The 12991-nt window shown below is 39.1% G+C and overlaps 2 protein-coding genes across 3 annotated transcripts; both read left to right on the forward strand.

The window, feature by feature from the left end:
• Nucleotides 1–352: 352 nt before the first annotated feature.
• On the forward strand, nucleotides 353–9578 carry LOC138194778 (sterile alpha motif domain-containing protein 9-like). The gene is made up of 3 exons (XM_069143755.1): nucleotides 353–668; nucleotides 2879–2941; nucleotides 3654–9578. Exons 2-3 carry the CDS (start codon nucleotides 2938–2940, stop codon nucleotides 8267–8269), a joined length of 4620 nt encoding a protein of 1539 aa, XP_068999856.1. The 5' UTR covers nucleotides 353–668; nucleotides 2879–2937; the 3' UTR covers nucleotides 8270–9578.
• A 1251-nt stretch (nucleotides 9579–10829) lies between these two features.
• On the forward strand, nucleotides 10830–12004 carry LOC138194780 (E3 SUMO-protein ligase ZBED1-like). 2 transcript variants are annotated; one of them, XM_069143758.1, is made up of 4 exons: nucleotides 10830–10987; nucleotides 11073–11168; nucleotides 11281–11420; nucleotides 11500–12004. In XM_069143758.1, the coding sequence occupies exons 2-4, from the start codon at nucleotides 11105–11107 to the stop codon at nucleotides 11656–11658; spliced, it is 363 nt and encodes a 120-aa protein (XP_068999859.1). In that variant the 5' UTR covers nucleotides 10830–10987; nucleotides 11073–11104; the 3' UTR covers nucleotides 11659–12004. The 2 variants fall into 2 exon arrangements, with proteins under 2 accessions (XP_068999859.1, XP_068999858.1); XM_069143757.1 differs by having other exon boundaries at nucleotides 10945–11168.
• The last annotated feature ends 987 nt before the right edge of the window (nucleotides 12005–12991 follow it).

Genomic DNA, 12991 nt, shown 5'->3' on the forward strand with positions numbered 1-12991 from the left:
TACGACTTACATATAAGTAATATGATATGGCATACATATATGTTGTATTATTGTAAACATAGCCTAGCACAGAATCGCACAACATCAGCATGTCATAAAAACATAAACGCAGTCCAAGCACGACAGCACACACCACAACATGTCGTACTGACATGAATGACGCTTGTTACATTACCACGTTTCTACAAAGTACAAATACTACATGCTCTGATTTAAGAACTCATTGACACTGATGTGGTATTGTTTCTTCTAATAGTGATTGGCAGTATTCAGTGGTGTCTGTTTTTCCTTTGTTGAGCATTAAATATTTTTAGGGTGATTTGTTCATACCGTCTCTGGTAAAAATGGTCACTCCCTGCAGTATTACTGGACTGACTGAGTGACTGAAAACAATTTACATAATAATAAGGAGTGATTAACATCCCTTTACTGCTCAGGTGACCTCCCCACCCCCCGAGTCATGCATAGTTCTGCCCTGATGTACCATGTGCAGCCATTTCATGGTAAATTAAACTGGCGCCGCTGAGCAGGTTCAGTGGGTCCCAGACCGCCCAAACGTAACGACGGACGACAGGGAAGGGTCGAGAGCTGCAGCAAGTCTTTTCCTTCAGCTCCGTAAAACCGGATTTGACTGACCAGTCTTTGTCTTCTGTCGGTATTTATCAGAGGTAAGAATCATGATCGCGTTTTGTCGGTCTTAACGGTTTTTTGTTTTTCGCCTTCATAATAGTAAATCATCTCTCCACGTAGGGCGCCATGTACTGTGTACCCTTAAACATATTAGGTTAGGTTAGGTTAGGTAGTTACTTACTTTATTAATCCCTGAGGGGACATTTTTTTCGCTACAGCAGCACACAGAAGCAATAAGATAATAATAGAATAACAGAAAAGCAATAAAATAGCAGTAAATAGCAGTATAAAATATAAAATGCACAGTATATACAGTAATCACAGTAAGCGTATTACTACATACGCTTGATGTTATGCTCCAAAGTAAGTTTGCAGCCTGGTTCTCGGTGTAAAATGTGGTATTTTAGTGGTCGTTTAGTGATTTAAATGAGAACAGTTTCCACACGCCTAACCGGGTTTCACAAATATCCTGTATTTTTTACGATCACTAGTGGATGTTACGACATTTACGACGTCCCGTTAAACCAGGGGTCTTCAAGGTTTTTCAGGCCAAGGACCCCCAAACTGATGGAGAGATGGAGCAGGGACCCCCTACTATATATATATATATATTATAAAATTGTGTTTTATATTAAACTGGGCCTCGTGCCATGTATAAACATACCTTGTTTATTATGCATTCAATACTAAGCTATTCAAATTATACACAGGTTCATATATTCATGTTTTTATTTTAAACATGTGCGAGGTACAGTGAGTAGGGTGGCCTACTGCTACTGGTATCAGGGAGATTTTTTTGTTTGTTTTTTGTTCCCTTACATCTTTTCAAATAATATTGCAGCTTGTGTCCGGGATCTCAGTCAGCTGGGACTGAATAGGCTCTCGGTCAATCACAGAGCATGCGTGTAACATGCGGCCTTGTGATTGGCACAGCGGGTCCTCCGCTTTGTGTGCGGAAGGCTTGGAGGGACAGGTCCAGGCTCATCTCACGCGTTGAGTGAACCGGTGCCCACCTCGAGAGCTCCTTTGTGTCGCTGAATGTGTGCATTTCTGACTGAAAGATAACATCTTCTGCATCCATTTATACAATATGTTGGATTCATGTTAATGTATATTTAAAGACATTTAAATTTGGGGGGGAAAAAAGATGAAAAATTGTCTAATCAACCAAAAATTTGAAGACCTCTGCATTAAATATAAAAAAAAAAAAAAATAGGCTTCAATATAATTACATTTTAATTATATTATTCCAGTGGAAAAGAAATAGAAAAAAATACACACATGTATTTATAGTTTTCTTCTTGTGAGGACTCTAGTAGCCTGCCTAACCTGAAAGTGTTGTCATATTTTCTCATGTATGTTCTGTTCACTGTCATAGCTCTTGTAGCATTGTTTTTTTTGTTTTGTTTTGTTTTGTTCTAGCAGGCAACTTGTTTTTTGTCAAAATAAAAAAAACCCATTTTGTAATATGATCCTCATGTCCCACTAAATGGTCAACCTGATATCAACAAAGCGTGTAACGGAGCCTTCGGTCCACTAGATGGTACCTTGTCGGTGCCCGAACCACAACAGTGAAGGTCAGGAACAGATCATGGTTCAGCTTAAATGTGACACACTCACTATATACTTGGGGTTATACACCAAAACTGCTTAGGGTTAGAAAAAGATCATGGTATCAGTTACTTAAGGTACGTTACGGGAATTTAATATGTTATGTGTGTAACCTAAATTAACATTACTTAAAATAAATTCACGCTTATTTTTGCTTTCTCACAAACTCGAACACCGGTCTTCTGGGTAAATAAATGTCTTGTTTGTTCGATTCAGCCACCCCAGAACTCCTACCTTCTTAGATTTGAGCTCTCTTTGTACTTGCATGCATTTATTTTTCATGCCCGGGCGGCGTAAAACATGACACCGAGACAGGGTCCTTAAGAAACTTGTTTGTGATTATTAAAATTGTTTTATTTTTGAATAGATGCTGAAATATTGTTTAACTCGATATCAGTATTTACGCTCAAAAACCCAGTATTAGCCAGGCTGTTATCTTGAGTGACTTTGATGTAGACCTGCAAATGTAAAATTCAAGAGCGTTTTACATGGAGCTTGATGTGACTGTGTCAGAAAGGATGAACTGAACTCAAAGTTGTTTGGGATTTTAGCTTCAAAATTTCACCACAAAGTTTGGAAAGATAAATGAGCCTGCAAGATAATAATGGACTGAAAAACTGTATCATATTTTTTTCAGGTGGAAAGTGACTGTGAGTAAACGCCAACACTGATAATGTGAAAAACAGAAAGGAAATCATGGGTGAGTGTAACTGGTTTCTATGAGATGTCCCTTTTAAATATTTGCATACTTTCATTTGGTGGTTTTGGTTTTCTTTAGTCTGAATTTATCTTTATTATTTTTCTTTTCTCTTAAAGTAAATTTGCAAATTATTCCCTTGTGAATCACAGATTTGGCTTTATCAGCATGATATAATAGTCATGGTATAATGTAGCCCGATACAAACACAAAATCCTTCAGCTATTTTTTTTTTTTTTTTTTTTAAAGTAAAGCTTTACATTTACAATCTGTTTTTAAAGGTGCAGCAATAATTATTTTTATATTAATTTTATTGAGTCAGATGAGTGTGTACAGTGTGAATGGGGTCACAATTTATTACCCAACTCTGTAGTTCTGGTCAATTATATGTTTTTTAGCAAATTTGTTCGGGTTTTACAGAGCACACTTTCACTGTTTTGTTTTCTTGGCTAGAAACAGGTCTCCAACGTTGCTCTGTATTTACTTGATGTGTAAATGTGTAGATAAAGTCTCCAGTATTAATGAACTAGCTTGTGCTGGAGAGGGATGTCAATATTGGAAGCTAATGTGATTACAGACTAACACGTGGTTGGCTTTTGTTTTTCATGTGATTTGATTACAAAATCTAAAATTACACCAAACATCCCATCTGTATTTCTTTGAGACTGTCACTTTTAATCAAACCCATTGATTTGTATTTCTTTTCACTGTTCAGCTGACAAACCTGAGCAGTCACCCAAGAATTGGACAGAATCGGAAGTCAGCACCTGGCTAAGATCGATTGGGGTGAAGGAGCACTACATAGAAAAGCTCTACGAAGAAGAAGTAGATGGACAAATCCTTCTTACACTGAATGAGGACTTTTTGAAGTCAAAGATATGCATGAAACTGGGGCCTGCTCATTTAATTATCCAAAGAAGAGATGAGCTTCTCCACTCCCAGCAAAAATGTCAGGAAAAGAAAAAGCCCAATAGCAGCAAAAAAACTGAGCTGGAGCAGAAGAACAATCCAACAATAAGTGAAGGTCGTCCAGCTCAGATTCCTGTGACAGATCAAGATATCGTTGAGGAGAGACAAACTGCTCAGGAACAATGCACGTTGACTTCAAAGGATGACTGCAAACCACGTCCATTTGATCAGGAAGGGATTGATTTCATATATGTAAAGCAGAGAGTCCTGCAACCTGAATCTGGTGCTTTTAATCTGACATCTCCATGCCATGAATTTAAGTCTTTTGCCATTGCTGCTGAATTGGATCGCACAAGACTCCAAGCTAAGTTTGCCAAAGAGGTTCTTAAATTTGCGACTGGCTGTATGAACATCAGATCAAATGGCACAATACACTTTGGTGTCATGGACAGCAAGGAAGATGCAGGGTACGTGCATGGGGAAATAAAAGGGATCCCTGTAAAAGAGAGGGACATTTATGTAGATGCTTTGGACTACATTGAAAGGAGTTTCTCCTCTAACAAGGAGCACGTGCGGCAATGTGTGCGACCGCCAAGGTTCATTGAGGTTATGGATCTACAAAGTACAGAAAAGAGGTTCGTGATAGAGGTTGACATCGTGCCTTCAATTAGTATCGTTAAGAACAAGGTGTACGCAGTCCGCCTGCCTAACTTCAAAGAGTCAGTTAACAAAGTAGAATTTGAGAAAGAAGTGATTCTGCGGCGGGTGGGTTCAAAAACCGAGCCGGTGAGCGACAAAGACTTGAGCGATTTTCACGAGCGAGTCAAAGATCGAGATGCTCAAAGAGAGGAAGCAGAGAAAAATCAGTTCCTCAGCGGTCCAGGAATCTGCCAAGACCTTGGAAGGAAACTCACAATGCTAATGACTAGTGGAAAGAAATTCATGGAAAAAGAAAAATGGTTCATACTGGTCACAAACAAATTCACACCTGATGACCTTTGCAACATCGAGTGGCTCCTTAACATGAAAATGTTCTGTGTGTTTGACTTTGACCCAGACTCAAAAATATCAGGCCTATGCAGTAGATACCTTGATCATCATGCTGCAAACATGCATTTCCTGCAGAGCTATAGGATTTCCGGTGGCAAAAGCATCGAAGAACTTGCAAGCCACTTGCATCTGTTCGAGCAATCTAGTTGGATCTTTTGTAATGGCCGCACTGATTTCAAAGGAAATGAAACTCCATGTGATGAAATGACTTGGATCAAGACCAAAATGACATTCTTGCGGGAAACTGTGTCTTCAATCTGTAAGCAAATCTTGCCAAAAGGTACCTTCCAGGTCATTTTCCTTCTCACATCACCAGTTGAGAAACCACTCATGCACACCTTTTATGAGTTTTTCACAGACATGGAAGGCCATGAAGACATCATCTGCATCTGTGAATCAGAGGAAAACTTCCAGAAGTGGCAAAGCTTTGCAGAGGGTTCATGTGGAAAAGAAGCTGTAAATACTTCCAGTGTTGTTGGGATGAAAATGAGTCACGTTAATGCAACTCTGCAGCTTGTACAACCCACAAAAGCATGTGCCCGCAAACACTTGCCAATCTTTGTGAAAGGGATATGCCTTCTTGAAACACAGTTAGAGGAACAGATGTATTCTCTGGAAATTCTGATGGTCAATCATTGTGATGAAACAAGCATAGATTTCATCAATGAGGAGAAGGCAAACATTGAAGGCCAGTTCTACCGAGGTGGAAGAGTGACTTGGTTGAATTTCTGGCTTGCTGAGCACAAGCATGTTGGAGAGGTAATTGAAAGAGATGCTTATCGTGAAACTTCCCGACTTCTCAAAGATGCTTTGAAATACAATGCAGATCAAACTCCAGTGAATATTATAAACATCTACCATCACCCAGGAAGTGGAGGAAGCACTGTGGCTAGACAGGTGCTGTGGAACAACAGGAAAGATCTAAGGTGTGCCGTTGTGAAGCCTTCTTACCCGGCTGCTGTTGTTGCACAACATGCATTTGATCTGAGAGAATATGAAGAAAAAGATCCACTGAGGTGTCTTCCTGTGCTGCTCCTCATTGAAGACTCAGACAAAGAACATCTAGATAATCTCAGGCATGAGCTAGAGGTGGCCATTAACATCAAACGAATCCCGTATGAAACTGTAAGTTTCATTTTGTTGAGCTGCAGACGTTCCCATGATCCACAGAGGAGATGCAGGGAGTCTCCTTTACAGAACATCTCCGTCACTCACAAACTGTCTGCTCAAGAGAAGAAAAAGTTTGCTGGAAAACGAGAGGACCTCGAGGAGCATTATAAGCATAACTTCATCCTGACATTTGTTTGGATGAGTGAAGGATTCAGTGAGGAATACGTTCAAAAGTTTGTGGAACATTTGCTCCAAGACATTGACCGTCAATCTGTTGTCACAAAACTCATTCACTTTGTAGCATTGCTGAACACGTATGTTCAAAACTCATTCATCTCTCAGTCCCATTGTGAAGCACTGCTTTCTTTAACCCTCCACTTGGACAGGTTTCGCCAGCATAAGTTTGAGATGTCACTCAGTGATCAGGCTAAACTAGTCTTCTTGCATCTTCGAGATGACAAGACACAGATTAAATCGATCCGAATCATCCACCCTCTCGTTGCAAAAGAAATTCTCCAACAACTTCTGGGAACCCAGCAGACCCAAAGCAGTTTGGCAATGGAGTTGCTCTGCGAGAATGTGCTTTTCGAGCACAGATTTGGAAGGGACGAGTACCACACATTTCTGAGACATCTTTTGATAAGGCGATCCAGAATTAGCAAAGGGGACAAAGATGATAGTCTTTTCTCTCCTCTCATTGAGCATGTGCGTAACATTGAGAAAAACCCAGACAAAGCTATCGAGTTACTCAAGGAAGCGTTCGAGCGTTTCCACAAAGATCCTTTCTTTGCTCAGCAACTTGCTCGCATTCATTATACTGATGAAAAGTTTGAAGAGGCAAAACACTGGGCAGAGACGGCAGCTAAACAGTTGCCCAACAACTCGTACATACTCCACACAAAAGGGCAGGTGTACAGAAAATGGTTCCAAGCAAAATGCAAAGCAATTGATAATGACAACAAACCAAAGACCGCCCAAAATACAGCGGATGCTGTGGCGACTGCACTGAAAGCCCTTGAGTGTTTTCAGGAATGTGAGAGAGCAGCTGCTGCTGATATGGAAAATGTTAACAGCTCAGGATATTTTGCTGAAGTCGAAGTTGGGTGCAGCCTGCTCAAACTGATCTCTTCATTGCAAGTATTTGTAAACAGAGGCAATGGCCATTCAGAATGTATGAAGTACCTGGTAACAGATTACATTCCTGAGGAGGTTGAAGATGCCTGGGGACCATTTCATGGCGATTTGAAAAATCTCCACACGATAATGCAAGATGCCTTGGAATGGATTTCAGAGGACCTCAGTTACTTCCAGACAGACAATGGTCAGGATGAAGATGAGACACCTGAAAGTCTGGAAGAGAAGATAAGCCATCCTCTGAAATGGTTGGCAAAAAAGTCTTCTGAGTATGGGAAGTACTTCAGTGAAGCGTATTCTACTGCACTTCTAAAACAGGGTCAGTCGATCCCAGACAACCTATCTGTTTTCCAAAAACGCATGATCATCTATCAACTTGGCGGTGGTAATGTAACATCCATCCTCACCAAGTTAACCGACCAAAAGGATGCAGTACGTCTTCTTGAGTATATCGTTTCTCTCTACCCCAGAAATCCAATCAACGCCAACTTTGGTCAAAGGGATATTGTGAATTACATAATGGCCCACATCTCTCTAAACTGCCTGTCGCCACGAAATCCAAAAGTAGCTCCTCTGAAAGATCTACAGGCGCTTTGCCGTCAGTTCCCATCTGATAAAAGGAGATGTTTGCCAAATGCACTGTTCTTGCTTACCTTGCTATTCTGGCCTGAGGATCAAGACACAGACCAGGAGAAAGAAGCCAAATATGAAATCGTGCAATCGGCCGTTGAACACCTGGAAAAAGGCTACTGGACCAAGATGAAAGACATTCCCCAGCGAAAAAGAAGGATTTACACCCATTTCTTTCTGGGAAAAGGGAATGGGTTGGATAAATTTGTCCACAAGAAAAAGTTTGAAAAACTCACAAAGGTTTTCTCAGTCTCTGTGAAACGCATGATGTGGCTTAGTGGAGAGGCATGGAAAATGCCAGACATTGCCAAAATGCTGAAATGTGTTTCTGGATGGACTGAAGATAAAGTGGTTTATCTTGAAGGTCCTCGGAAGAAGAAGTTCAATATCCTGCCTCTCTACGTCCCCTCGGTGCCTCATAGTAATGAAAACATCACCTTCTACTTGGGGTTCACCTTTCGAGGCCCCGTAGCCTGCAACATCCTTGTGAATAAATAGCCTATCATTGAACAAGTAGCCGAAGTGTGGGCTGAGTGTCCACCTTATTACCAAAAGTAAGAAGAGACTATGGATGTCTCTTCAAAAGTCACAAGCTTTGTGAGCTCCTCAGTTTGGAAATATTTGTAAAGCTAAAACTAAAGATGTTGAGGCACACGTCATGGTGTGAATATTGCATTGTTTCAGAAGCTGTAAGATGGAGCGATATTTTAATTTTCTATCATTGTTTTTGTATTCTTTTACTTTTTTTTTTTTTTCTATTTGTATATACAAGTTTACTCAAAAATACAGCCAAAGTATATATGAACATGTTTAACCTGGACCATGACACAATTCACTCTGAATTTATAAATGAATAATAACTATGTAAACATTTTTTTCTACTCTACAGCTGAGTGTAAGTGCTAATAGAAACTTTAAATGTTCCGTTCAGGACCTATGTGTAGAATCTTTTCATTTTCAGATTGATTGTAGCTCTGGCTTAGATGGACTGTCGGTCACACCTGGCATTAAATTGCATTTCAAAACCATATAGTGACCATTTGTGCTTGGATTTTGGCAACTGTCTCACGATTGGTGATTCGGCTAAACAGCAAAATAAAATCTTCCATCTACACAAGAGAAGCAGTCTGTGGCTAATTGTATGACTTGACTAAAATGTGAGCATTCAAACTCTATCGTCAGTTGTTCACTTGTGATTTGATCGCCAAATAGATTTTGGTTCCACGTGTGAACCCTTCCTAAATGTTTGGGCTTTAAATTCATCTTTGAAGCTTTCAGTTACTTTTTTTATTTTCCAGGATAATAGGAAGCAATGGAAGTAATTGCAACTGTTTCTGAATAGAATGAATTGAATTATTTTTATGGTAATTGAGTCTATATTTTGACAATAATGTGTTAGAAGCTACAGAAGAATGTTATGCACAGTTGGAAAAGAATGTACATACTGACGTGCAAAAGAAAAATGTTTTTAAAAAGTGTTCGTATCAATGCTGTATATATTTCACAAACTTTGAAAATTCTTTCTGAAGATAAAAGTGCAAAGGAAGCCAGTTAGACTGCAGTTGTTTTTCTGGCAAGGAATGGCTTTTTTTTTTTAACATAGAAATATTTTACTGTGTATTAGTGTTCATAAATATGTGAAAGATGTCAGTGAATAGAATAAAGCCTCTTTTTTTTTTCCCCAAGCATCATTTTATAGTGTCACTTCTTGAACAAATCAACCTTTAAAGTTAAACTTGAACTGAAATGATAATACACTGGGTCAATTGGGAGCTGAATAACTCATGTTTGCACGTTGAAAAGTACACCAATAATATTTTCTAAAATCAGTTTCACAGTGTGTGCATGTACTGTGAATTGAAATAAAACAAACAAACACATAAAGATGTTACAGCTCTGGATTGTTAACTGGTAGAATTGCAAGTACAGTTTCTCATTATCCAATGCAGTTCTCAGAGATTAAGGGCAATAATTACAAATGCTTCAGCATTTATTTTTCTTTAGATTTGTGAACATCTTTGTTTCATCATCATAGTGTGCCTACTAATTTAGATAATTGTAAAAAACAGTAAATAAATAGTAGCTCGGGTCTTAGTCAAGTTAGTTATGAGATTAATACATTTTCTACTCAGAATAGTTAAAAAACAAACTAATGCCTCCCAAGTTACAGATGTTCCCATAAAATGTGTTGATTTATCAAATACTTTTAATAAAGGCCACACAGCCTATTCATATTTTGCCACATGAAAACATTTTTTTCAAGACACACAATTTGCTCATTAGACAGATTTCAGGAATGAAATTATTTGGGAGGTAAGTACATTTATAAATTATTTGACCCATATTCAAATCTGAAATTATGTAAATCTAACTACTTAGGAAACACGACATCCCAAGAGGGTTAAATTAAATAACTTTGATACCATTTTTTATACTTGCCTCGAGAGTTCATATTTTAACGTAATCCACAAAAAAAAAAAAACTCGAAAAGGGAAAATAAGCCTTGTTGTAGTTTTGAGCGGTGGTTAGGAGGTGGTGTTTACAAGGACCCAAATGCAAGCTCACAGACTTAGGTATCAGTTCCAAAATAGTCTTTATTGCAATAAACAAAAACAAACAAACCAAAAGGTGGCACCTATCGTGTCCACTTGCTTCCAGTCCGGAGGGCAAACTCGACCGACAGATCCGGGGAGACACGGCGGCAGACCAGCGGAAGGAACGGCGTCAATAATCCTCCGAGTCGGGAGTGACTTTGATAGGGAGCTCCGCAGGAGGAACAGGAGCCGGAGGAACGGTAACGTAGTGATGTTACGAGATGTGCCGACGCTTCGAAGCGTGTGTCGAGTAACGGAGGGGGCGTTTCCTCGAAGCGTGTGTCGAGGCTTGCTTCATTTAGGGGAGGAGCCAAAAATGATGACGTCCGAAGCCACGCTGCCCGGCTGTACCACGTGACTGCTTCGGGAAGTGGTTCAGATTTTGCCGGGAGGTTTGACAAGCAATATAAACCCCTCAGTCTCCGTTCAAAATGTGGGTTGTTGGTGGAGAGTTGAGGTCAGTTGAGAGTTTGGATAGTTTGAAGATTTAGGAGAGAGAGAGAGAGAGATAGTTTGGAGATTTAGGAGAGAGGAGAGAAGGAGAGGTGGTAAGATGGAGCCAGCTGGGAAGAGGAGGATTTCCCCTGTGTGGGAACACTTTGATTTGATAACTCCTAATAAGGTAAGCTAAATCTAACTCTATTTCAGACACATTAGGTTTGCTTATCAAGAACGGTATTTTTCACAGTTTCTTATTTTATTCAAAGGTGAGTTGGGGTACAATAACAACACCTCATCCATGCTGAAGCGTTACCGTGCCTTGCATGAGAATAAGGAGGAAACTGGAGCTTCACCCAGCCAAGGTAAGTCATTACAATATTACAAATGCACCATCACAATTTTTCCCTGTTCACTTTTGTTTATTGTGCAAATAAAGACAGGTAACAGACACTGTATTTATTCTCTTTTAACCAGCCACCAGAAAACAGGAGGTGGATGAAGCCCTCGTCTCCATGATAGTGAAGGACACACAGCCCTTCAGTATTGTGGATGATGTTGGATTCAGGGCATTTGTGTCCAAACTGGATCCTAATTATGTTCTCCCTACAAGGCAGGTATGTATGGGTGCATGCATGAAACAAATGAGTACTTTATTGTGTCTCACAGTTCAGCACTATATATTTTTTCCTTTAGGCTCTGAAGGCCATGGTGGAGGCCAAGTATGAGTCAGCTAAGGAGAAGGCTAAGGCTAAAGTGGAAAAGGTGGCTGCTGTTAGCCTTACTTCTGACATGTGGACATCCACAAAACCAAAAACTGTTGAGAAACTGTTATTTCTGAATAAAAATGAATAAAATGTCCCCTGTCCTGTACATCATTGTCCAAGTTACACAAGCATATTCACTGTCCTCTGCCTGCTTAAGCCCATGCCATTTTCCTAAAGTGACAGAAAAACATTATTACACAACCTGCCATATCATATGATACTACCATTTTGGGAAAATTTACACACACAGAATACATTCAAAACATATTTTATTATGCACATATGTGATAATTTATGTACAGAAATTATTTGGTCATACATTTTTGTAATTCAGTCATTCCCAACAGCCATAACAGACACAAAAATTCAATGCATCACATGTGGTTCAGATACAGCTGCCTGTGATTATACACTTGGCCAGTAGGTAGTTTCGTGTTCACATGAAGCTTCGAGCAATGAACCCTTTCTCGAACCAATTGGCTGAAGTGGTTCGATGCCTCATGAGGCTTCATCTCACCATCACTAGTAGCAACCCATGCTGGAACATGCAGGCTAATGTTACACTACGGCGAGCGTACTGGGACAAAAGTGCTCAAAACTACAACAAGGCTTATTTTCCTCTTCGACTTTTTTTTTTGTGTGGATTACGTTAAAATATGAACTTACGAGGCAAGTATAAAAAAATGGTATCAAAGTTATTTAATTTAACCCTTTTGGGATGTGGTGTTTCCTAAGTAGTTAAAGTTACAGAATTTCAGATTTGAATATGGGTCAAATAATTTATGAATGTACTTACCTCCCAAATAATTTCATTCCTGAAATCTGTCTAATGAGCAAATCGTGCGTCTTGAAAAAATGTTTTCATGTGGCAAAATATGAATAGGCTATGTGGCCTTTATTAAAAGTATTTGATAAATCAACACATTTTATGTAAACATCTGTAACTTGGGAGGCATTAGTTTGTTTTTTAACTATTCTGAGTAGAAAATGTATTGATCTCATAACTAACTTGACTAAGACCCGAGCTACTATTTATTTACTGGTTTTTTTACAATTATCTAAATTAGTAGGTACACTATGATGATGAAACAAAGATGTTCACAAATCTAAAGAAAAATAAATACTGAAGCATTTGTAATTATTGCCCTTAATCTCTGAGAACTGCATTGGATAATGAGAAACTGTACTTGTACTGTACTACCAGTTAACAATCCAGAGCTGTAACATCTTTGTTTGTTTGTTTGTTTTATTTCAATTCACAGCACATGCACACACTGTGAAACTGATTTTAGAAAATATTATTGGCGTGCTTTTCAATGTGCAAACATTAGTTATTCAGCTCCCAATTGACCCAGTGTATTATCATTTCAGTTCAAGTTTAACTTTAAAGGTTGATTTGTTCAAGAAGTGACACTATAAAA

Source organism: Embiotoca jacksoni, unplaced genomic scaffold (genome assembly GCF_022577435.1).
Source record: "Embiotoca jacksoni isolate LCO1_2020_lvr unplaced genomic scaffold, fEmbJac1.0.p SCAF_113, whole genome shotgun sequence".
In the NCBI taxonomy this organism is placed as follows: Eukaryota; Metazoa; Chordata; class Actinopteri; family Embiotocidae; genus Embiotoca; species Embiotoca jacksoni.